General features: G+C 40.9%; 1 protein-coding gene across 4 annotated transcripts in view; it reads right to left on the reverse strand.

The window, feature by feature from the left end:
* Window positions 1–25,716, reverse strand: part of Kcnk2 (potassium two pore domain channel subfamily K member 2) — a 174,401-nt gene that overhangs the window by 28,108 nt on the left and 120,577 nt on the right. For all 4 annotated transcript variants that reach the window (XM_051186603.1, XM_051186604.1, XM_051186605.1 and 1 more), the window contains exons 4-6: window positions 25,088–25,248; window positions 21,792–21,978; window positions 7,548–7,687 (exon numbers count right to left, since the gene is read on the reverse strand). In XM_051186603.1, the coding sequence (XP_051042560.1) occupies window positions 7,548–7,687; window positions 21,792–21,978; window positions 25,088–25,248 (488 nt within the window). The remainder of the gene's footprint in view (window positions 1–7,547; window positions 7,688–21,791; window positions 21,979–25,087; window positions 25,249–25,716) is intronic.

Consider the following 25,716-nt stretch of genomic DNA (forward strand, 5'->3'; position numbering starts at 1 on the left):
CTCAGAAACACTTTTGAAAGGAAAGTTAATGGTGGCCACCTTTCCAAACACAGGGTCTCAGGGATGACAGTTTCCAAACAATTAAATGAGGTTGGCAACCTTATATCATCTGTGTGCACTCATTTGCTATGAAATAATCTTAAAGTAAATGAGATTACTTGTGCACTGTCTGAAGGCAGTGGCTATTGACTTCTTGTTGTACTGCCTATGAGCCAAGAGGAAGAATCTCTCAGGTTTCTACTGGCAGACAGGAGTCTGGAACACATGACACAGAAAGACTATGCAACTCATCAACAGTGTCTGACCTGTCATTTCAAAGGAAGAAAAGAAAGAAGAGAATAACCCACAATAATTTTTTATTTAAGATGGCAATAAAGACACTGTCACTTGCTTTAGCAAAGGGAAGAATCCATATGGATTCCTCCCTATATTAAGACAGGAAGACCCAGAAAATTTTGTGCATTGAATTCAAGAAAGGAATTAATAGCTTTCTGAGTATACATAAACAACATTTAATGTACAAGTGAATGTTAGATTCACAGAGTAGCTAACAAATTTCCCTTATAATATTCTGGACTTTGATTTTCTGATGGAATTCTGCCAATATACATGGGGAAAATGCTGTCTTGTTTCTCTTTTATTTTGTACTTGTTCATTATTTCAGCCATAAACTGTTGGTAAGTAATGGGTACCCAGAGCACAAAGAAATGGATTGGAAGTGTACACAACAGCATGTGATGCTATGCAGATGGCAGCCACAGAACTTAACAAAACACGTAAAGAAGATTTTACAGTGTGTATGTGTGTGTGTGCGCGCGTGTGTGTGTGCACACACGTGCACCCATGGAGGCCAGAAGAGGATGTTGGATCCCTGGGATCTAGAGGTACAAGCCATTGTAAGCTGCCTGATGTGGGCACTGGATGCCAAACACAGTTCCTCTATAGGAGCAGCAAGTGATCTTGAGCCAACTCTCCAGTCCATAACAATTTGTTATCATGGTCTTTACAATCAAGAAAGAACTCAAACACCGAAGGAAGCATTTGGCCACAACACAGTGTGCTCACAGAATGTTTCTGCAGTCATAAACACTACCACCCCATTTTATAAGAAAATGAAGACTTCAGGTTATAGATTCTCCCAATTCTAACTCACAGTTCTGTGGGCTTCAAATCCCATGAGCTTTTCCAAAATTATACACATGATTATAGAATCATTTTTGTTTATAGACAAAAGGAAAAAATCCACTTAAAATTAGACATGAACTGGAGCCTGCCAGTTACTACTGCCTTTGGGGGTCACGGCGGTCTTGTTTGAGTAGTATTACTTTCTAATTTTATTTACTTGCTCTTTAGTAAGTCCGTGTATGGTGTACATGCCTGTGTATATGCCTGTTCACATGTCTGTAGACACACATTTGCAGGTGTACATGCATGCAGAAGTTGACAAGGGATGTCTTCCTCCCTCGCTGTCTACTTTCCTTAGTGAGGCTGAGCCTGAACCTGAACTTGCTGACTCCAGCTGACCTAGCTAGCCAGCTTGCTCTTGGGATCCCTGTCCCTCTGCCTCCACAGTGCTGGAATTACAGAGGGCAGCCATGCCTGCCCTGCATGTATGTGCCTAGGGATCTGAACTCTTGTCCTCACATTTGTGCACCAAGCACTTTATCTACCGAGTCATTTTCCCAACCTCTCTGCTCTTTTCTTGTGACTCGCCTTCTCGATCCCTTCCTTACTCAATAAGAAACTCACAGAAGGGAGGCTGAAACAACAATGGGAAGAAACTGTCCTTGACAGAATGGGTTGGAGTCAAACACCAACCAGCACAAGAATAGCAAAGCCTAACACTCAGATCTTTGCACTGTGGCAAAATGAGAGGCATCCCCATCTCCATAGGATGCTAAAGCCTGAATTTTTATAGCACCTGCCTCCATTCTATTTTTAAAATAAGACTTTTAATAAGATTAACAATAAGATATACTTGATGGATGTAGCTTCATTCATAACACTTCAGTAAGGGTAAAAGAATACATATACACACTAAATATAAATCGGAGAAGTCTTAGGATCATGTACACCATGTCTGTAGTATCTCAATAGGAGAGAATGTCAAAAGATTTAAAAATTATACTAACCCATATTGTCATTCCTCTGTAATATGTTAGAAACTGAAATTTAAAAAATAACTACAATGTCAACTATACAATCTGGAGATGGAAATGAGACAGGGAAAGAGGGAGGGGAAAGGCATAAAAAGGAGAGAGAGGAAAGGTGAGAGAGGAGAGAAGAGAGAGAGAAGAAAAACAAAAGAAAAATCCCTATATTAGGAATTGTGTGTGATGAACCTCCTAGAAGACCATCTTAGGATATGGCCACTGTGTTCTGCAAACTCCATGGAATGGTGTTTTTATGGCTTTCTAGAGGGGTGGCATTCAAGTGGCAGCTGCCCCAGGGGGACATGAGGCACTTTAGTAATCTGTTCATGGGATGTTGTGTTTTTCTGTGATGTGTTTTCTTCTCCACTGTCTTTAGCCAATGCAATCCATCATTTTGTCATCCTTCAACATAATCTTGTCTCTTCAACAGAATCTGCCACCAGAAGACTCATTGAGCTGTGTGAGTCCCTGCCTTCAGCTTCAGCTCCTTCAATGAACGCTTTCCCCAGGTTTCCCTTTTACCTTTGTGCTTGTCTCACTGTACAAATATTAATGAAGACATTTCTACACTCACAAACTCCATTGTCATTTATAGAGTTATGATTCCCAATATCTTCCCAGCTTCCATTTTTCCATTTATCTAGGCATGCAGACCCATTATTTTACACTTGAGTTGATCATTTGAATGTACAAATTATCCATGAATCAATATATGTCAAGATGAAATTATCCTATCCCTCCTATCTGTTCAATATTTCTTCATTTCCTGTGTTCTTTCCTGTGGTAGGTTAGTAACCTACTTAAGTTAGAATCATGGACACCATCTTTTATTTTGTTTTGTTCTCTCAGCATACAGACTAAGAAGTAACTAAAGTACATTCCTTCCAGCCACAGCCACCAGGTGTTTCTGGAATAAATACTTTTATCTCTACCTCATTGTACCAAAGACTTCCTGGACCAATCCCTCCCAGCTGAGTGTTCTCATCTGCATCTTCAGATTCATCTTTCTCATTTCTGTCAAAGCATTTATCCCACTTTCCTAAAATCCTTCAGTGACTCCCAAGGCTTTCAGAAGAAAGTCGAAGCTGTTGTAAATGAGACATGAAAGCCTTGAGTGTTAGAAAGCAATTCTCCCTTCAGCGATGCTGAACAGCTCCTGTTTTGCAAAGCTCCCCAGGCTCAACCCAGACATCTTCTTCAGTTATCTGTTTTCTGGACATGACGTTGATCCCTAAGTTTCTCAATGGGTCTCTACCATGCTGAGCAAGGTGCAGAGATCAATGATATCACTACATATCCAGAGGAAGAAACATTTCTCCCCCCATATTCTTAGGTTACTTCATCATCCTGGGACCAGTTCACAGTCTTTCCGGGCCAGAGCACTAGAGGCCACAGACGCTGGTTATTTTCCTAAATAACAGATGATCAACTCACCAAAGTTGGAGTCTGAAATCTGTAGTGAGATAGTCCTTCTGTGGCACAGACCACACCCATTGGTGGTGGAGCCATGGGCGGAAGTGACCTGTAGAAGGAGGTCGGAGGAAGAGCCAGGAAAAGCTCTTGCTGACGGGTCTTGGACAGGAGAGCATCGGGTGGAATTTCCTGGTGTTCATCTGTCTAGGTTGTAAGTTATTTCTCCCTGAATAAACATCTATTCGGCCTATTTGTTTATCCTGATCCTTATTTAACCGCAATAGAAATCCACATCAATATTTCCAGAGCATAAAGAAATAGTATTTGAAAAAAAGAAACAAACAAACATTACTTGGGCATCCATACTATTTACTTCTAAATTTCATCTACCTTCTCTTGGAACTTAAAAAATAACAAAAGAGCACAATTTTCAGACATGCCTATGTCTCCAGGAAAAAATGGGTAAGATTTTCATTGCTTTCCTTGAGAAATGAAGACCAACTACGGTTATGTGTGGCGCTTCTGGATTAATTTCATGTTCTTCCAACCAGTGGCTTCCTTCTCAAGCACTTCAGAAGGATTCATTAGACCAACAACATTCACTCCATCATGCTGAGGGAAAACTATGCTTTTCATTACTTCCAAAGTCTTAATCCCATTGAAAGGACTCCTTGATGGAAACAGCATATGGTTTGACATTTGAAACCATATAAATCCATATATATATATATATATATATACATATATATATTCATATTTTTATATATTCATATTTTATCACTATGGTTCAGTCATATTTCAAAACAATAATGTAATGCTTAGACTTGTTAAATTAATATCTGTTTATTCTAGTTGGGGAGAGTGTGAGTTCTAGAATTATCACTTGGGGTCCTGAGTCCACACTTGGTTTTACTGTGGTCATACCCTTCACCGAGTTATTTCAAAGTGTGAATTATCTATTACCTTCTCATTGTGATAGATAACTATGAGTTATGGCATTTATTAAATTCCTGGTCCACAAATTAGTTATACTGTGCCTTCTCCCCTCACCCTACATTCTTTGCTGAATCTGTGGCCCTGTTCTGCATCTCCCTAAGTTGCATCATAAATCAGAAAATACACATCTACTCAAATTAAATTCATTCTCCATGGGTTCAACCGAAGCTGCTGCGGCTCAAGGCTTACAACGTCTCTGGCCACAGCCACCCTCATGTGACTCTACAGAAGCTGTTTTCAGAAAGCAACTGGCACTTGGGACACTGGGTAGCAGTTAAATGGTCTGTGGTAAGGGAAAAAATAGCTTCTTCCTTTAGCCTTCTCCATGTTGAGTTAACATGAAAACACTTTTACTCCTACTCATACTTTTAGCTGAGAGCCAGGGAAATCCTTCATTAATTGGCATGTGACCTCACTATACACATGTAACAAACACATTTTTGGAAAAGTAAATTTATTTGAAAAGACAGTATCATAACCTGTACTCTACTCTCCATAAATCCCTATGTAGAAGCCAGGTGAGGATACAGCAAGACAGAGGCAATGTGTAAGCCTCATCATGGCCCACACCAGCTAGAACCTATGCAAGCCAGGGATCAAGGACTCACCATCCACCATGCCTGCTAGCTCCTGCGCAAGCCATGGAGAGAGACCTCACCTTGGACCATGCCTGCTAGCACCTGTGCAAGCCATGATAGGGAGGCCTCATCTTGGACCATGCCTGCTAGCAATCATACAAGTCAGGGAGTGAGGCCTCACCATGGATCACACATTCCAGCACCTGTACAAGCCAAGGAAAGAGGCCTCATCATGGACTACACCTTCCAGCATCTGTACAAGCCAGGAAGAGAGGTCTCACCATGGACCATACCTGCCAGCACCCTCTTAGACATAATGGCTTGCAGAACAAGGAGAAAGTAGAGGTCTTACTGCATTTCTTCTAACAGCCCCAAACACAGACATAGTTGCTGTGTCATTCATTAATCTGGAGATGTGAGCTGGGGCACTGTCAGCTTGCACCATTGAGAAAACACCACGACAAAGTTTCCACACTTAAACACATACCCTAAAGCAACTTTACAGACTGTGTAAAGACACAAAATCTTCTATTCCCACATTACACCTCAGTGGTATCTAGACATCCTGTCTGAGATCATGGTAGTATTAGTGTAAAAGTTTTCACACTCAAACACATACCCTACAGCAACTTAATTGTACAAAGATAAAAAAATCTTCCATCCATCCCCACATCACACCTCAATGGCATCTAGACATTCTCTCTAGTGTATATATGTATTTAATTTACAGCACATATATGTGTGTCACGCAATAATATTTTCCCAACTGTCAAAGTTAGAGCTTTAAGAAATGATGGTGTGTGCATGCATACTTTGTACCAATATTTTGATGCAATTGAAAGTAATTTAAATAGACACCTGAGTTATTTTCTTTTTAACTGTTATCCAAAAATGTTTCCTTACTACAATTTCTTTTTATCCCTGAGAATTTCAAGATTTGGAAAGGTATACATGAAGTTCATATAAACATCTACTTTCTCATTTCCCACACCACACAACCCAAGCCCACAACTTAGATCCTTTCTGGTCCCACTGAAAAGGTCTTTGACCCAATTTAACATATGGAGCATTTTATCTTGCTGATTTTCTCACAATAAAACGATTTCTGGCATATGGTATAACTGAGACACAGACAAACACATCTAGACTAGATACTGGGCAATATGATACCTATGGGATGCAGCATTAGGTAACACATTCTTCTTCTTACCACAAGCACTTAAGGTATCAATAAACAATGTATGAAATGACATGCCTCAAAAACAATAAGACAGAATTTGTAAAAGGAAACCAAATCCACTATTTCTCCTTTTATTCCCTTTCTCTTGGATAGACATTTAAAGAAGGTGTGCTTTTAACAAGCAAAGATTTGACACTGGTGCAGTCTGGCCTGTGGACAGCAGATAACGAAATGAACAAGCTCACTAGAGGAAGTCATCAGAGTGCCATGGGTACAGGTCAGACAGCCCTGTGACTCCCCTAAATAATTAGCAAAGTTGGCAAGTCCCACCAGGATAAAAATACATTCATAAATAAACAAACAAACAAGCCAACAACGCAGTCATCCTCCAACAACCAACCGTACTTCTGCAAATATAAATACAAAATCAAAACTGAATATCTAAAGAATAAATGTCAACACTTACATTTTAAAATTCCCAAAAGCTTCATGTATCAGAAGTCTCAACATCAGTACAATACATTTTGTTGTATAAAATATGCAAAATTCTGAATACTTGCAGGTTCTTGTGAAAAGAGCCATAGTGCACACAACTTTCCAATATATAAATATATATATGTGTGTGTGTGTGTGTGTGTATGTCCATGTGTGAACATGAATGTCCATGTATGAACATGTATGTTCATGTATGAACTTGGACACATTTATATAGATATAAGAAAAAAAAGGAAATAACTTAGGAAGGTAAAATAAATCAAATCACTACTATTTAAAATATTTACTCTTCATTCCCTAATACACTGATACATTTCCCCCATTGCTGTGAACTGAACTGAACTTAGGGTTCTACGTATGGTAGGCAAGTGCTCTACCACGGAAGTATATTACAGCCCCAAGAGTTTTCTTTTATTTTTTTCTTTTCATGGAATCAACTTCACTTTGTGCCATTGCACAAAAAAAGAGCACAAAAGAAAAATACATAATTAAAAAAATATTTTAAATTATATTTTTTCATTACAAATAAACCTGAATCCTTAAATATCCACTGACCCATTAATAAGTATTCAACAAATACTGAAATTGACTTAACTCCTGTATTTTTATTACTTCATACAGTAAATTCTATGCTAATGAAAACATTAAGAGTTTACACTTATGAATATTTTTTTAAAAGAACATAAAACAAACCCTTTACTTGATGCTGTTTCTGTGTACCCTCATCCTCACCTCTTCCTTCGTCTTCTTAGATATCACCCGCAGCCAGTCTCCAATCATGCTCAGAACAGCGGCAAAGTAAGCAAGTCCAACCAGGATCCAGAACCACACGACAGGCTTGTAGAAGTCCAGATACTCAATGTCCGATCCACCTGCAAGAGAAAAGCAAAGTCATTGGGCACAGCAATCATATTCCCAAGAGTCAACAGCAGAGATCTCACTGGCTGACCTGTGGTTCACGGGCAGATCTATCAGCCTCCTTCACTGACCCAGGATCTTCCTTCACACCAAATTTCTCACTTACACTATTCTCAGGTTTTCAAGGACAAGTGTGAAAGGTGCTTTTGAAGGACGCTTCCTTCCCTTTCCAGGTCATGGTAATTGTCTTTGTTTCCTGTTTCTTTTGTCACTTATGAGTATCTGTCTCTCAGAACCCAATTGCTCCATGTGTACTAAATCACTCTCAGAAATCCTGGCTGTAGTCTGTAAGGACTTTGTGAACACATCCCCCATGGAGGGATAACTGCCTTAATCTAGAGACAGGAGAGAAGCCCTAGTCCCTACTTCACATGACCTGTCAGACCTACATGACCCCAACTGGATGGCATTCCCCTACATATGGAATTGGTGTGGGGAGATGGGAGGGAAGGAGGTTTAAAGTGCATGGGAGAGGGCAGAGAGGGTAAAAGGGAGGGAAGGAGGGAGGGAGTGAGGGAGGTTGGGAGGGAGGGAGAGGGAACTGGGATCGACATGTAAAATAATTAAATTTAAAAAAAAATGCTTTGGCTCCAAAATTTAAGTTGAAGGACAAGCTACTGGGGAAAAGGATTTCTATTTTTGTTTCCACAGAAAATGAAAAGATGTGGATTCCTTCCAGACTAATGTGGTTTAATCAAGCCAGACCACCTGAAACTGAGTACCAGGTGATCTTATATTCAAAACAACTGGAGGACCAACTTCTTAGACACTGGGGATACACAAAAACTCAATCCATGGCTAGGAGAAAACATGTGCATACTACATTCAAATGTAAAATATTAATGGAACATTCCTCTAAACAAATTGGACATTGGAGACCACACAAAGATCTTTTGAACATGCAAGGAGCAAGACAAATAGGCAGAGAGGGCTCTAGCAGGTAAGAATGGTGAATAGATATGCAGTCTGATGACAGCAGAGAGCACACAATAAGATGTCATCTAAGATAGGCCCACAGGCACATGAACAAATGTTTTCATTTCACTGGAATCCCTCCCAAAAAGAAAAAGAAACGAGAACCCCAACTTCACCCAAGTGGTCAGGGCTCTTCTGATGCAGGAGCTCATGGACACTCTGATTTTAGCACAGCCCAAATTCTGGAGATGACATTTTATGTCTTTTTAATAAACAGGATGTTACAGTTGTAAAGGGGTAAGTTAGCTTAATCACCAAAAGGCCTATATTTGGGTAAAATGTCTAACCCAGAAGTTTTAGTGATTCAAAGTCATGAAAAAGGTTTTTCCCCTTTTCTTAATTACCACTCTTAAAATGAAATACTGGCATCTAGATGATCTAAGAAGAAAAGCACCAAGAAAGAAAGCTTTGTCAGACAACTATTTATGCTATTTGCTTCCCAAACCTGAGACTTACAAGTTAATTTCACATTAATCAGCTGATTTGATGCAAAAATATTCCCTAAGTCAGTATATCTGTAATGTTGAGATAACTTGATGGGGGGGTGTATTTTAAAACAAGGAAATTATTAAAATCTTTTTTTTAGTTTCATGTATGTGGGTAAGAATGCACATATGTGTACACATGTGTGCAGTGCCTGCTGAGGCCAGAAGGGGAGGTCAGGCTCCCTGGAGCTGGAGTTAACAGCAGTTCTGAGTTGATGTGGGTGCTGGGAACCAAACTCTGGTCTTCTGCACAAACAGTAAGTGCTTTTAACCACTGAAAATACTTTTTTTAATTCGAGACTATCGTGAGTATTAATTTTCAACCTATTGTTTAGGGCATCGTCCAGATGTCTCTTTTTAAGACTGTGAAGTAGGTGGGAACAGCAGCTCACATCTGTAATCAGCACATGGGATACTGAGAGAGGGCTGGGAGCCTAGAGCAGCCTGGAGGACACAGTAAGATGCTGGGTAGAAACCCTAAGTGATGTCTCTGTCCTTTCTTGAATACCTCACTGCCTCCGGTGCCCTGCCACTGGAGTCTTTCCCCTCTCGCCGTCGCCGTCTGTGTTGCAGACTGCATCACGCAGCTCCCTCCCTCCCCTCCTGCATTCTCCACCCACTTGGCAGAATAGTTTTCCCACTTCATTTTCTCCTTGTTCCCATAGAAAGTGTGCACATAAGCTCTTTCCATTTTAGGAGCTTTCTGGCTCATTCTAAGAGAACATACAGATAGCAATAAAAATACCAAAGAGGGGTGGGTGCAGGCAGCTTCTCACCAACTTTCCCAATAGTTACAGGAAGTCTAAGCTTTCTGAGCCTCTTCCGGGATATGTGACAGCCTCCTTTTTGAGATCTCTCTCTCTCTCTCTCTCTGTCTCTCTTTCTCCCTCCCTCTCTCCCTCTCCCTCCATCTCCCTCTTCCTCTCCCTCTTCCCCTCTCTCTTTCCATCTCCCCCTTTCCCTCTCACACTCTATCTCTTTTCCTTGACATTTGCAAGAGGAACTCAGCCAGAGTTTGATCCAATGTAGCGGATTATATTACTAAAAATATAACTCAGAAAGGCTCATGCTGTTCACAAAGCTAGGAAGTGATTCTCTCCACAAAGTGGGTTCCCTATGCACAGTAGCTGGAACCTTCCCCTGTATCAAGCAAGCACTGAGAGGACTTTCCTACCTGCTCCCCAAGAATCATGGCTGGGGGAAGATTGAGAATAGCCCATGGAGACATGCAAGAGACCTTCTGACTCTGGGTGCCCTACATTCCTCAATCAATGTGTTCATTTCATCTCATTTGTGGAATATTCAAAAACATTACTGGGGGAGATGAGAGAAAGAGAACTTAGACTCATTGATTAGCTTCCATGGCAGGAACCATCCCATCCTAAAGGATAGCAGATGGTGCCAAGGGGAGCCATCCCACCCAGAAGTTCTGCATGTGGGTGCTGAGGGAGCTGAAGTCCCTATATTTGGGCCAAGGCATCAATCACACCTTTGGGCATAGGTTTAAGCTTGGTCTCCATCTGCCTTCTCAGAAATAAATTTGATGATGCAAGTTCAATCTGTCCAGAACTTAAGAGTAATTGCTGGGTCCACACACTTCTTTGAAATTCTTGTGTCTCAAAACCAGAGCTTTCAGAGTAGGGAAAGCAACCCACAGCAAGTCACATAAGGACAGGAGCTGTAGAGCTCAAATACAAACTCAGCTGTGTCGCTCCAAAGCATGGCTTCTTTTGTTCAGCACCCACGTGCTCAGTTGCTAACGGCCATCTCATTACCCTGCACCTTAGACCATACAGCAACCTCCAGCCTGGTGTTGTGGGAATGCTCTTTGTATAGGACACCAACAACAAACTGAGGTCCAACATGGGCCTACTTACACATCATGAATGAGGGGTTACTTACAAAAGCGTAGAGACCTCAAAGTAGCCACAATACCAAAACATCTCACCCCAGCCCAGATGAAAATGACATCCCATAACTGCATGGATGGAGTTCCCCCATCAATTTTCCTTTCCCAGTCTGTATACTGTAGCACTTCCTGAGACCATGAGTCTAGGGATAATTAGGACAGAATGACATACAACTAGCAAAGAGGTACTTGATGGAGCAGTCTGAATCTAATGACCCTTCTGTCCCCTCCTTCTAAGAGCCAACATCAACAGTCAACAAGCTAGACCTTGGGGTCCCTTGAAAGTAGGGGCAGTTGTCCTGACAATGGTGGTGGCTTTTATACTCATAGGACAGTGCTCTACAGCTCTCGTGAGCTGGGGAGTTAATACGGAAGAGTTGTGTTAGGGTCTTCATGCTGTGTCATCCTATGACAGCAGGAGGAAAGGACAGAGAGAGAGAGAGGGAAATTGTCAGTACACACAACACCCACCCACAAGGGTGAAACCCTTGTGACATAATAACCCATAAAAGTGACACCTCTTAGTGTAATTAAAGGGGTAATGGAAATTTAGGAGTGAATAATAAGTAGACTACTGCATCAACAAAACTACTCTGCCCACGCAGTATGGAAAGTGCTTATCTAAGGAGAAAGACACCAAGCCAGGAAAACACACAGGCCTCTTTGGGTCCACATAGAAGCCAGATGCATCAGGAGATGGGCTCTCTCCTGACTCCAGGAGTTTCCAGAAGGTGGCACTATTCTATTCCACAGAACTTGAGTTAGGGATCAGGTGAGTGTTTGCATGGCTACCACAATGGAGCTGTGGTGTGTGTGTGTGTGTGTGTGTGTGTGTGTGTGTGTGTGTGTGTGATGTCATTACAACAAAGCTATTTTAAAAAGTAAGAACTTGATTATTTATTTATTTTTGAGACAGGCTTTCTCTGTGTAACAGCCCTGGCTGTCCTGGAATGTATTCACTCTGGAGATCAGGCTAGCCTGGAACTCACAGAGATCCACCTGCCTCTGCCTCCAGAGTACTGGGATTAAAGGCATGTGCTACCATAGTCTGGAAAAAAAAGAACTTGAAAACACAAGGCTCTGTCCCCTTAAATTTTTTGACTTGTGATTTTTATATTTTTTCTGAATCACAAAATATTAATGATGAAACCCCAACATACCCTGGTTTCAAAGAGTTGTCACTCTTGACCAAGATGCTCAATTCCAGGGCCTCCCTCCCATTCTCTAACGTGATACACACATTATATAAACATGTTGAACAGAAACACAGTATCACTCTAAGGAAATGAGTGATTCAGCTTCACATTGCTATAACAAAAATACTTAATGCAATACAACTGCCAAAAACTACTCCCCCATCCATGCCTTTGGGTGTTCCAGTTTGGGGTGAGGTGGCCTCATTGATTTAGCTCTTTGGTGAAGAACACAGAGAAGCAAATAATGACAAGAGTGTGTGATGGGCCAAGGAGCCAAGAAATAAGAGAGTGTGGCCTACAGTGACCGAAGGGCATCCTCTGAACCTCTAGCTCTTGGGGGACAGAGCGTGCATTCCTGCTGGGGAAATTCTGATTTACCAAAGAAATGAGGTATCACTTCTCTGCAAGTATTTTAGTTTGGATATCAAATAATGATCTTCATTTTTGGCTTTGACTATCATTTTATTAATGGTGTTTTATTATGATTTTGATGAGGCTTTATTTCTGCTGTGTGCATCTTTCTTTTGTGACATCAAATTGCATAAGGAACAGAAATATTCTTACAGGGGCATGGACAATCTGATGACTTCAGTCTTCAACAATAACAGACATATAAAAACAAACTGATGCCACTGAGGCAGGAAAATATAAAGCTAGGGAAGTTAATTGGATGGGCAGTAGTGGTCCACACTTTCAATCCCAGCATGGGGCTTGGGGGCAGAGGTGGGGAGATCTCTGTGAGTTCCAGAACAGCCTAGTCTACAGAGTGAGTTTCAGGCAAGCCAGGGCTACACAGAGAAACCCTGTCTCAAAAAAATCCAAGAAAGTTATTTATTACTTTGTATAAAGTATTGTATTTTGTTTTTGTATAGCCTGTATATTTGGTATTTGTCTTGCATAGTATTTTATAATATTTTTCCATAATCATGAGGTCATTTATGGTTTCTATTTAATATTGGAGGAATGTTAATCTGTGTATTTCATTGCTGTAATAGATCATGACCCCATAAATTTATCATTACATTAGTCACATATGGTCTCAACCTTCCTCTCTGTCCTTCTGGTCCTATACATTCAATCTATCTTGTGCTCTGTTTTACCTCAGACAGGGTTCCAATCCCTAAGAATTGAACATTTACCTCATGCAGGGGCCATCTTCGAGGCCAAGATTTATTAGTTATGATAGTTACGTCAGCCCCTGTGTCAAGTGTCTTGTCAAACAGTCTGTTACTCATCTTAACTATCAATCTAAGCCTTTGACTGTTTATAGAGGTTTGCCAAAATATACGTCTTTTATTTTCTTTTGTTATGTTTGATTTAACTTCTGCCATTAGTCTGTCATCCAGAGTAGTATGAGTTTTTATAATAGGCACAGAATTTTCTAATTGTCCTGTGGGAGATTGTCCTCCATTGTGACTGGGAATGTTCGGACCACCTGTGACGCGGGGGCCTTCGAGAGGCCCCCCAAGGAGTTTCCCAATGGTAAAGGGTTTCCTTGCTTGTCTCTGGTTGATCTACATTCATTTGCCCAGTGTCTACCTTTGCCACACCTTCTAGATAACCCAGGAGGCTGAGGCCTTCTGTTCGATTCATTCCTGGAAGTATTATTTTTAGGGATGCTTTGCCTACAATTTCCTTTTAGATGTCCTACCTTATCATAGTTATAATATTTGATATGTTGATACCTTTTAAAACCTTTGGAGATGGCTTTTCTTACCCAAGCTTCTATGTTATCATAGTTAAGACCTCTGTTAACTTAGTGTCTTCTCAGACCTTTAGATATGGCTTCTCCTATCAATCACTTCATAGACATGTAGAACATGGCATTTAAATGTTTTAATATTAGTACTCTGTTGACATGAGACACTGTTGCTCCTGACAGCACTGTGCACTTTCCCGAAAACATGTTGAACACTGTTGTTGCTCCTGCTGGAGTCCATTCTTGCCTCAGCTAATGGCCTCTTGGGCAAAGAACTGCCCCCACCTTGACCACTGATTTGGACATGCAGTCCTATGTGCTTGCAGGAGACAAATATAGAAGACTGCTGAACCTTGCCAAGGTTGCTATGAGACCTTGGGTGACTATCCAGGTGGCTTGCTGTTTCTGTCCTTTCTGCACCTTTTGGAAGTTGCCCATCCGCACTTCCTGTCTACCCTAGTATTGTTATTTTCCTTCTCAGGTCTTGACGAGGTTAAAGATTAAACTATCACGACTATTATTCTCTCTTCCTAGTTAGATATATTAGGTACTAGACTTAACTTTTCCAGCTTAGGACAACTCTATTGTAAACTCTGTTATGCCTTTACCCTAGGACTAGATATGTAGGTCATTTTGTTCTCGATTTTCCTTTTCTTAGAGCATACTTGTTATTCACTGTTTTGTATATAGTTTTGTATCAAACCTAAATTTTTTCTTTAGACTAAAAGGGGAATTGTAGTGGGATATTCACTTTGTCTCCTTCTGTGGAACTGACCACGCCAAATGGGGGTGGAGCCAGGAGCAGAAGTGACCTGTGAACAAGGTCTGAGGAGGAGCTGGGGAACGCTCTCTTGCTGGCTGGACGCGGAGAGGAGAGCATCTGGTGGAACTTGCTGGTGTTCATCTGTCTAGGTTGTAAGTTATTTCTCCCTGAATAAACATGTATTCGGCCTATTTGTTTATCCTGGTCCTTATTTAACCGCAAAAATTATAGGGCTAGAGAGATAGCTCAGCTGTTAAGAATACTAAATGTTCTTTCTGAGGACCAGTACCTACATAACGTCTCACAACAAGCCATGGCTTGAATTTCAGGGCATCCAATGCCTCTTCTGGCCTCTGAAGATAGAAGGCATGCATTTAGTGTAGAGATACACATACAAGCAAAATCCTCATACACATAAAATGAAATTTAAAAAAAAAACTTTAAATTATTTTTAAATGAAGGCAATTAGATCTGCCTAGCATTTGAAGTTTTAATTTTGGATTTCAGAGATCAACATTCAGATTTAGAAACCAGCCCATTTCTGTGCTTCATATACAAGCTGCTATAAGAAGAACAGGAACCTCCTGAGTGTAGAGAAGGGAGATCCGCAGTCCTCTCACTTGGCCATCTTTGCGATAGAGGGATTCTGTAGTGTGCAAGAGTTAAATGATCACTTTCCCCAGAAAGGACCTCTAGGTCTCCATAGAGAGCAGTTGGGAGTCTCTACTCAGCACCAGTGCCATCATAACCATCACTCGCCATCACAATGCCCCCTCCTTTGCTGTCTCCCTGTGTTTCTACAATGCCTCTAGATGCCTGCTGACCCCTGAAAGCTCGCTTCTTGGCTTGCCCACAGATGCTGTTTAGTTCTGCTAATTAAACAAGTGCACAGCTATCAATTCTCTCATCACTGGCTGAAACAGGATCAGCAGATTTCTCCTGTTCCACAGAACATGGAGCCCTGCTTAGTGGCTGCTCCTTAATTTCATATACTACACCCAGAGGAGCAGGAACCACGACTATCATTATCACTGAGTGCTTAGTATAGTATCTCATAAACAGTATGTGTTCATGACAGCCCAGAGTAAATGGATCTGCATTAAACAAAGAGTGATGATTGCCATAGCGAGCCAGGAGAGGGCTCGGTGGGTTAAATCTCTTGCCTGATGGCCTCAGATCCTCAGATCCCGAGAACCTATGTGACAAGCCAGATGCATCTGCAACCCAGCACTCCTACAGCATGATGGAGGATGCAGACCGGAAGCTCTCCTGGAAGCTTATGGGCTGATTGACCTTGGGTATGCAGAGGCAAAAGAGTGACTTACCTCAATATGACAGAAGAGGATACACTCTCTCTCTGTCTCTCTGTCTCTGTCTCTCTCTCTCTCACACACACACACACAAACTTTTGATTAACATCTTTTTTTCTGAGTGGTCCTTGTGATGAAGGGTCACTGTTCTACAACAGTCCTCCTTCCTCATCAAGTACTTTCCTTGACATCTATTAGATCCAGCAACATCTTCCTCAGCAATCAGCTTAATGGAAGTAATTTTGGTAACTGGCCTCAGAGATAAGTGCACAAATCATAAGTTGCATCAAGCACTGTATCCTAGAGAATTTTTACCAACAATAGTTCCCAACAACAAAAACATCATCTTAACTTTTAAATGGCCTTGAATTAAGTGTGTACTCATGGCACAAGTCACCTCCAGGGTTAATCAGGAAGAATATCTTTGGTTATGAAAAGCTTCACTTCCAATGATAACTTATAACATATAATTCCAGGAAGAATCATTAGAAGACCAAGTCAAAAATGTAACGACAAATGGCAATAGAACTTGGAAAAGTTACGTTTAGAAAGTAGGTAACATGCCAGGGGGAAAGTACCATGTGTAAAGCATGACCAGCCAGGGATGGGCTCCAACCCCTGTGGGATGAATAAGCTCCCAGCATTTAATAAAGCATACTTTCAGGGACAGAAATCCCATAAAATACATACATATATTTCTGATAATCTAATATATATATATATATATATATATATATATATATATATATGTACACACACACATATATATATGATACACAAACATACATATCATAGTTACATATTCCATATGTATCATGGAATATATTTCTTTATTTTTTCAATCAACTGTATATTGTGCATGTGTGTCTGAATGAGTTTGTGCAGTAGAGTACAGTCTCCAGGAAGTTCAGAAGAGGCCATTAAATTCTCTGGAGCTGGAGTTGCCTGTGCATGAATTGCCATGTGGATGCTTGGAACCTAAAACCCCCTGTCTGGATGAACAGTAAGCACACATAGCTAACGAACCAGCTGGGAAATGTGTGTCTTTGTACAGTTGTCCATGATGCTTACTTACAATGCTTAAATTGGGTGGGGGGGGGCTTAAAAACATAGGTGTGTGAGGAAATGGCTTTATTGAACTATCATTCATACCAGGCTGTCCCTCATCCACTTTTCTTCTGAACCAACCTAAGCTGACTTGGGAAAAGAAGTGTTTTAAAGGATTTCAGTGAGAAGCACACTTGGGGGTTACATATCTTCCCTCTTACTGACTGTATATAGACTTAAAAGGTCATTGGTTTTGAAAATGCAGTCTAAGTTGTGGTAAGCAAGGTCACAAGGTCTCTCCAGAGTTCACGGATCTAGGCTCTGTATCATTTTCTCTCGTACATTCATGGACCAAGCATATCAGTTGTGGAAGCAAAGCCAAATAAGTAGACATTAAAAAAAAAAAAAAAAAAACAAGACTAGATCTTAAGAAATAAATGTAGGTGTAGTCCTGATTCCATAAGGCAAACATGACTTAAGAACATGTCATTCTAGGTATTTAAAGAAATGAACAATCAAGTGACAGGAATGAGGACATAAACATTAATTCTCAGGTACGACTTTGCAGTGTATTTTAACCCACCCTTACTGCTCTGACTATGCTTTCACAACCAAGTAGATGACACTGACTAAGTCATCTCATTCTCCCTTTTCATTTTTGGGCAAGAGCTACTACCCACACTCTTCTGAGCTGTGGGGTTGTGTTCTTACCATAACACAAAGCCAACACCTAGTCCCCTCTGAACCTTCTCAGCCCCAGGACACTGAGCATGAGCGAAAGGACAGAATGGATCAGCCGCAAGGATCCTATGTCAATCACCAAGGTAACCAGCCAGCCACTACAGCATGCCCTGATACCAGCAGAAACAGAAATATAAAAATTATATTGGGTAGAGAGCTGGGTCTTTCATTATGGGTCAGGGCATCAGGCAGCAAGAGGGAAAGTTCTACAAAGAAGACAGCCAGCCTCTCCCCAGAGGAGCCCTGGAGGGTAGCTCAGCAGCTTACTGGAATCATGAGGTCCCCAAAGCAAAGGCTGACTGTGTTGACTCTGTTGAGTTATACATGGCAATCACTTCACAAGAAGCTTGAGAGACAAACACATTTTCTGTTTTCCTATGATTACTACAAAGGGCACATGATTCCTGCCCTGCCTTCTCCATATTTGCCCCGAACGCTTCCTGGATGTGAGGACCTGACATATATGTCCACAAACACCAGCATAGACCAAGGGGGCAGAAGAATGATCAAAGTTCCTCTCTTCTCCCTCTTTCTTTGTCCTTTTTAATGATTTTTTTTTAATTTCATGTTTATGAATGTTTGTCTGCACATCTGTCCATCACATGGCTGCAGTGCCCAAAGAGGTCAGAAGAGGATGATGGGTCTTATGGAACTGGAGTTGTAGACTATTGTTAGCCACTATGCAGGTGTTTAACCACTGAGCCACCACCAGTCATTTTAATCAAAGCAAACTTGTGTTGTAATAATTAGCAGGGTAGATTTCTATCTTCTAAAAAATTCCTTTACAAAACAAAAATGGGATGAAAGTAACATCTTTGATGAGGGATTCAATGAAACAAAAAATACTAGTGGCAAGAAAAGCCATTTTCCTCATTATCAATTGCACAAATTATCTTTCTTTAAAAATATCCATTTTATTTATGTCTGTATGAGTTTGTGTGCATTCCTGTACAAGTGCCCACAGAGACCAGAAGAGGTCATCAGATCCTCTGAAGCCAGAGTTACAGGCAGCTGGGGACACTCACTGAGGTAGCACTTCTAACTCAGGTTCTCTGCAAGAGTAGGAAGGACTCAACTGCTGAGCCATCTCTCCAGCTTGAGGAGAATCATTCTTGCCACCCTATCCTTCTTTGACACGAGACCATGACTCTGGACTCAGGGACCTCACTAGGACCCATGGGACATTCCCACTGAATGCCCTTCCTTGGGCAGGGGGACAACAGCCACAGAAAGACCTACAGGATCTTTTCGGTTTAAGAGCTTTGTCCTCCCTAGGTGAATTCGAAGTAAGTCTTTTTTACTTTCTTTCCAAAACTTTGGAAAACATGTTTTCCAAAACCATAAAGGAAAATATTTGGAGTTTTACCTGCTCCAAGCCAATCTCAGTAGTGGTCACAGAAACCATTATTTTAAGATTATATCCACATTTTTCTTCACTTATGAATTTTGTATTTTTAAAGTGTCAGACCATGAAGGCTACAAGCCAGTTTGACACAATCTGTGGGTTGTTTAAAGTGTCCCATTCCACATTCCGCTGTTGGCCTGAAGTGTAAGACTACCATCACCTAACACCCATACAACCAATGAATTTCACAAGACTGTAACTGTTTATGTAACTAGGTAAGATAATGAATTGAAAGTGTGTTTTTGTTTTGATCATGCTACTTCACCTTGCCCTATAGGAATATATTACTCAGTTGTGTTTCCACTAACTCATACAGCTTTGAGGGAGGTAGGAAAATGGACATTAGGACAGAACCCCATGTGCTTACTTGAAGCTACAAACATCAGAGACTACTCCCATCATTTTGATAATTGTCCAACTCAAAGATACCCCCTAGACATCTGCCCCGTCACCCCCCAAGCTCCTCCATCTGGTACCGAGAAGTGTACACGGTGCTTCTAGCACAGGAAGAGCCTCACTCATGAGAATGACACACTTCTTCAAAGACATCGCCATTCCTCACAAGGGGGCTTTACCAACTTCAACCTTGGTGTCAGCACAAATCAATGGCCTCCAGCCCTTTGTGACACTTTACTGAACAAAGCAATAGAGGCTCTTCCCTGGAAGTATTTAAACAAGAGACTGAGGTCAGGACAGAAAGATGGTTTGGCCGGCAAAAGTGCCTGCCATGCAAACCTGGCAACTGCATTCAATCACCAGAGCGCATGGGGAGCTAACTCCCACAAGGTGTCCTCTTAGCTCCATACAGTGTGTTTGCACACCCACACACCACACACATATACAACACAACACACCACACACACACAACATAACACATACATACAACATAACACACACACAACATAACACACACAGCATACGACACACACACAACACAATGCACATTACACATACACATACAACACACACATACAATACACATACATATGCACCACACACAACACACATACAACACACACCACACACATATCATTCACACAACACACATACAACACAACACAACACAACACACGTGTGCGCATGTGTGGGCAACTGTAATAAGGAACACAAGATATTTTTTAAAGGTCTAAATCATCCTGATGTGCTTACTTTGAGAATTTAATGACATGTTGCTATTTTATGGCAACAATATTTGACTATTGTATTTTCTATCACACCAAACTGGAATCATAAATTAATTAGTGGGCTGAATTTGGAGAACTCATTAAAATAATCCCCATTTATTCTTACTGTCAGTGTTTAAGTTTGGTGCTGGAAGATCATTCAGTCAGGGAAGAACATGTGGATATGAGTTAGATTCTTGGCATCCATGTAGTGAAAAAAATGTAAGTATGACAGCACGCCCCTGTAATCCCAGAGCTGGCAGAGCAGACCCAGGAGGACTCAGGGCCTTGCTGTTGTGGCTGAATCCACGACTTCAGGTTCAGTGTGCAATTCTGTCTCAGACAACACAGTGGAAAGCCATCATGAAAGACACTCTGTCCTGCATCTTTGCACACATACTTGTACCCACATACACACATGCACACACATGAACATATACACATAAAAACAAAGACTTGAGCTGGAACAATACAGCTGAGAGTGAGGTCTGAACTGGTAAAGTAAGACAGAGAAACAAGGGAACATACATCAGTCACCACATACAGAAAAGGACAAATCAGGTGACGAGAATGATGTACCATGTGACCCCCTTCAGCTGGGGTCAGAACTCCTGCCCTGTACTGAGGATTAAACCTTCCAGTGTCACAGGCAACAGAGAATCTTCAGTGGCCAAGAATAAAATCACCATCCAAAGTTGGCAAAGTTTTACAAACTACGGCAAAAGAAAGTAAAAAAAGATGGAGAGGAGTTGAGCTTTCTTACACCCGGGGGGGGGAGTGGGGAGGGAGCGAGAGAAAGAAAGTATTATTTATAGTTATTTCACAAAACATAAGTGAGTTCATCTTAATCCTTCTGTTTCCCTCTGGTGTAAAGGAATCACATTCATCACTGTCACTGTTAGGGACTGGATCATACCCTCCCCAAAGACATGTTGAGGCTCCAACCCCATGTACCAGAGTATTATTGTATTTGGAATCATGGCTCTTGCAGTCATCCTTAGCAAAGATGAGCTCGCAGGGGAGCAGGGTGGATCCTTCACTCAGTGATTGAATCCTTAGAGGAAGAGGAGAGTTTGCACCTGGAAACATGCAAGACAGCTGCTGCCTATCAAGACTGAGGTGGGAATGAGTCTGCTGAGAAGCCAGGATCACAGGAGGCCTGGCAGCTTCCCCCTGTGACTAGCAAGGGGCAAGGAAGAGTCTCAGAGGGATCCAAGAACTCCCTCCATTTACAATCACTTAGCTGTGAGTCTTTGGCATGGCAGCCCAGTCTCAAGACAGCCTTGTGTTCCAATATAAACCCATGTGAGCCTTAACCAATAGACTTGGGCTGGGGGGAGCAGCCGCAGCACAGGAAACCCCTACCTGCCACGTAGTCACCGAATCCGATGGTTGTCAGAGTGATAACCACAAAGTAGATAGCATCCAGGGCACTCCAGCCCTCTATGTGCTTGAAGATGACTGCAGGAAGGGCTACAAAGAGGACACAGCCAAACAGGATGAAGATGATGGTGGAAATGATGCGAATCTTGGTCTGACTGACATTCCATTTCTGTGAAGACAAAGTCATGGGGAAGATGGAGGTTACTGACATGCCCACAAGTGCGACCCTGCGAGTGAGTACATTGCTTCCTGTCCTTCTGTCCTTCCTATCCACTGTCTGTACTCATTAGAAAGGAGTACAAATAAACAATTCACAACAACCCCTGTCAATAAATAATGCTATTTCACACATTCATGGCTTTGCCAAGGGTGAAATATTTTCTCAAAATTGTAGTGTGTTTGTTCATTTGCTGGGAGGGTGTGACTTTGGATAGGCATTAACAGTCAGTCACCTGAGCCACTAATGAAATCTGTCTATGCTGTAGGCACACAGCTGACTGTGGGCCAGGTACAGCCGAGGGAAATGTGACACTGAGAAACCTGGGCAAGCGCTATGCATTCACAGCTGGGAGCTGGGAAACATGGACAATGACATCCATTCAGTTGGCCAGGGTATGATACTAAGGAAGTTGGCCTTTGAGACCCAGGTAAGCCAGCTGCCTGTGGGGCTATAAAGCCCTTGGATCTGCAAGTATGGGTGTGACTTCACAGCCCTGTCCACACTGCCTGTCACTATGGCCCCTGCTTAGTTTAGTTTAGTTATTTTTTTCTTTTTTTAACCTACTTCTTCAGTTAAAAAAAAAAAAAAAAACGAAAAGAAAAAGAAAAAGAAAAATCCCTATAATGTAAAGTATGAAATAGGATTTGCCTCCAGCTCTCTATCTGAGATTAGTCACTTTCTTGTTACTTTTTTGTAAAGCAAAACGTCACTATGGTGTATTCCAGACTTGCCTGGAGCTCCTGACTCAGCCCCTAGAGTGCAGGTGTGTCATACAATAAACCATGCTGGCATAGTTGCCATGCATTTACATTTACTGGCTGACTGTCTCATGCACTGCAACAGCAATAGGTTATAGTCCATGCTCCATGAATATAACTGAATGGGGGTGATGAACTGCCTCAAAAGATAAAGGTGTTTGCCACCAAAAAAGACGAGTTGAAGCCCAGAACCCACATGGTAGATAGAGAGCCAATTCCTGAAAATTATTCTCTGACCTCTACATGAACAACATGACATATACAAATACAAATAAATAAGTTTAATTTAATTTTTTCAAAAGGGAAACCACCTAATAATAGTCTGAGATCTTTCTAGAGATAAACACTATAAAATCACAGAAAGGAAATGACCTCAGGGAGCTCTCTCGTCTACCATCTTCATCTCATGTGTGACACTGTGTAAGTTGTTCCAAAGTGCTTGACATCAAACATCATGGCACCGTGAAGGTGTGAAGGTTTATAAATGACCAGCAGGAACACAGTGTAGCAACCACAGTGAAGGATGGGGTGGAGGATAGTCAAACTTATGCTGACTGTAGGAGTGAACAATTCATTATTATTACCAAGTTGATGCAATGAATCTGCCTTCCTGGTGAGTGTAAGTAACTAGAGTCTATCATATACAAGAGAAGGGAAAGTCCTATTTTGTTGTAATCATTTCGTCTACTCCATCGTAAAAATGTTGAAGGGCTAGCTTCGATCTTCAGTAAGAGAAATCTCTAATGCTAAAATTGAAACAGGGAGTCAATAGTTTCATTTCACTGGCGGAATCAAGAATATATTGTTTCATTGATGATTATATGAAATGACAAAAAAATAACTGAATGATAATTGCAATGCTTTGCAGTACCACGTGCAACACCATGTGCAAACACAACCATTTTATCCTTCCATGATTTTCCTCAAGGATACATACTTACAATAACAGATTTTTATTTTTCACTTAAAATTCAATAATAGCATTTTTCCTTTGATTTTTCTTTGTACAGCCCTGTCTGTCTTGGAAATCAATCTGTAGACCACCCTGCCTCTGCCTCCCAAGAGCTGAGACCTGGGATTAAAGCATGTACCACCACCACTACCTCCCCTCTCCCTCAGCTTCAATAACAGCATCCTAATTTTATCCACATACCTCCTAAATATAACACGATCCCAAAACCCTCATGTTTACTATCTTGAGTTCTTCTGAACTGCTGTATTTTGTAGATAAGTTTTGTTTGACTGAGTCCTAATATCGAGTTATTTTGTGTTTACTATTTATTATTACAACCTGCCCAAAAAGACCACAAAATAGATCAATGTCAACAGTAATCAGGACAGATACCAAAGCAATATTTCAAAATAAAAGTACTGCCAGCTATTTGCTTCTGGAGTTAAACTTTAGCACTTACTGTTTAGAACAATGTAAAGGAATTGTTAATGGTGCTCAAAATGAAAAATGAAAGTTTGGGGCTGGAGAGGGGTCTCAGCAGTAAAAATCACTTGTTGCTCTTTCAGAGGACCTGTGTTCAGTTCCCAGCATCCACACAGTAGCTCACAACTATCTGTAACTCTAGTTCCAGGACATCTGACACTCTCTCCTGACCTTTATAGACACCAAGCATGTACATGGTTCAAAGACATAGGCAAAAAATTCATTCAATAAAATAAATAAAACAGAGGTTTGAAGGAAAATTAACTACTTTAAAGGACGTAAGGGGAACCTAGGGAGATAGCATAGTTATGTAAAGTGCTTGCTTTACAAGCATAAGGACATCTGTTCCACCCACAGAACCCACAACACAAAGCCAGGTGTGGAGGTGCATGCTTGTAATTCCAGTCCTGGAAAGGCAGAGAAAGACAGGTCCTGAGGAGTTCCATGGCCAATCAGACAGTGAGAATATGGGTCATTTAAAGACCTAGTATAAAGAAACAAATTAAATGATACTTGAGGTGACACTTAAGGTTACCCTTTGACTTCTACACACATACACACCACACCACACACACACACACAGAGGGGGGGAGAAGAGAGAGAGAGAATATAATTAGGACATCATACAACCTCAAGTGCAACCTAGGAAGGTTATAATTCTGCTTTCTTGAACATAATTTTTAGTTTCTCTCAGTAGAGTATGCAAATAAATCAAATACACTGGATGGCATGCTGTGAGGCATAGAATTTGTTATGTAAATGACAACTGAATTTCCACCTCATCTAAGGTGCTAGAAGAGGTAATGCATTAAAAAAAGAAAAACAGTAAATAGATATAGTAAAAAAAAAAAATTGTGGTACTCACAATAAATGTGTCTTCCACTTTGGCAATTCCTTTTCCAAATATGGTCCCAAGCTGATCACCAACCCCAGCCAACAGAAAGCCAAAGAGGGGAATTCCCAGCAAAGCATAGATGATACAGAATATTTTTCCACCTTCAGTTCGTGGGGAGATGTTTCCAAATCCTGAAAAACAAAAATGGAAAAATTCAGTTGTTCACAAATGAGTCATAGTTTAAAACACCCATCCCAAGCTACTTATTGCAAGACATGGACTTTTTATTTCAACTGGAGAAGACTCACTTTACATTATAACTGTAGAATTAAAAGCTACTATAAGCAATTATTCCAAAATTACAACAGACAGCTAATGTTTTGATGAAACTTTGATCAGACGATGAAAAAATGAGATGTTAATACACCTTATCAAGTCAATATTTCATCTCTTTACTTCTGTCTCCTGTGCACAAAACTTTCATGACCATTTATAATGTATTTGTAAAGATACATTGAGAATACCTCAAAATGTTTAAATTGTCTAAAGAATAAAGCCATATTGCAATTTATGTCTTTTTACTCAATTACATTCCAAAAAAAATATACAAATGTAAAAATAACTGAAGTTCTGAAAAATGTTAACCTTCAAAGATAGGC

The sequence above is a fragment of the Phodopus roborovskii genome, unplaced genomic scaffold (assembly GCF_943737965.1).
Source record: "Phodopus roborovskii unplaced genomic scaffold, PHOROB, whole genome shotgun sequence".
NCBI lineage: Eukaryota > Metazoa > Chordata > Mammalia > Rodentia > Cricetidae > Phodopus > Phodopus roborovskii.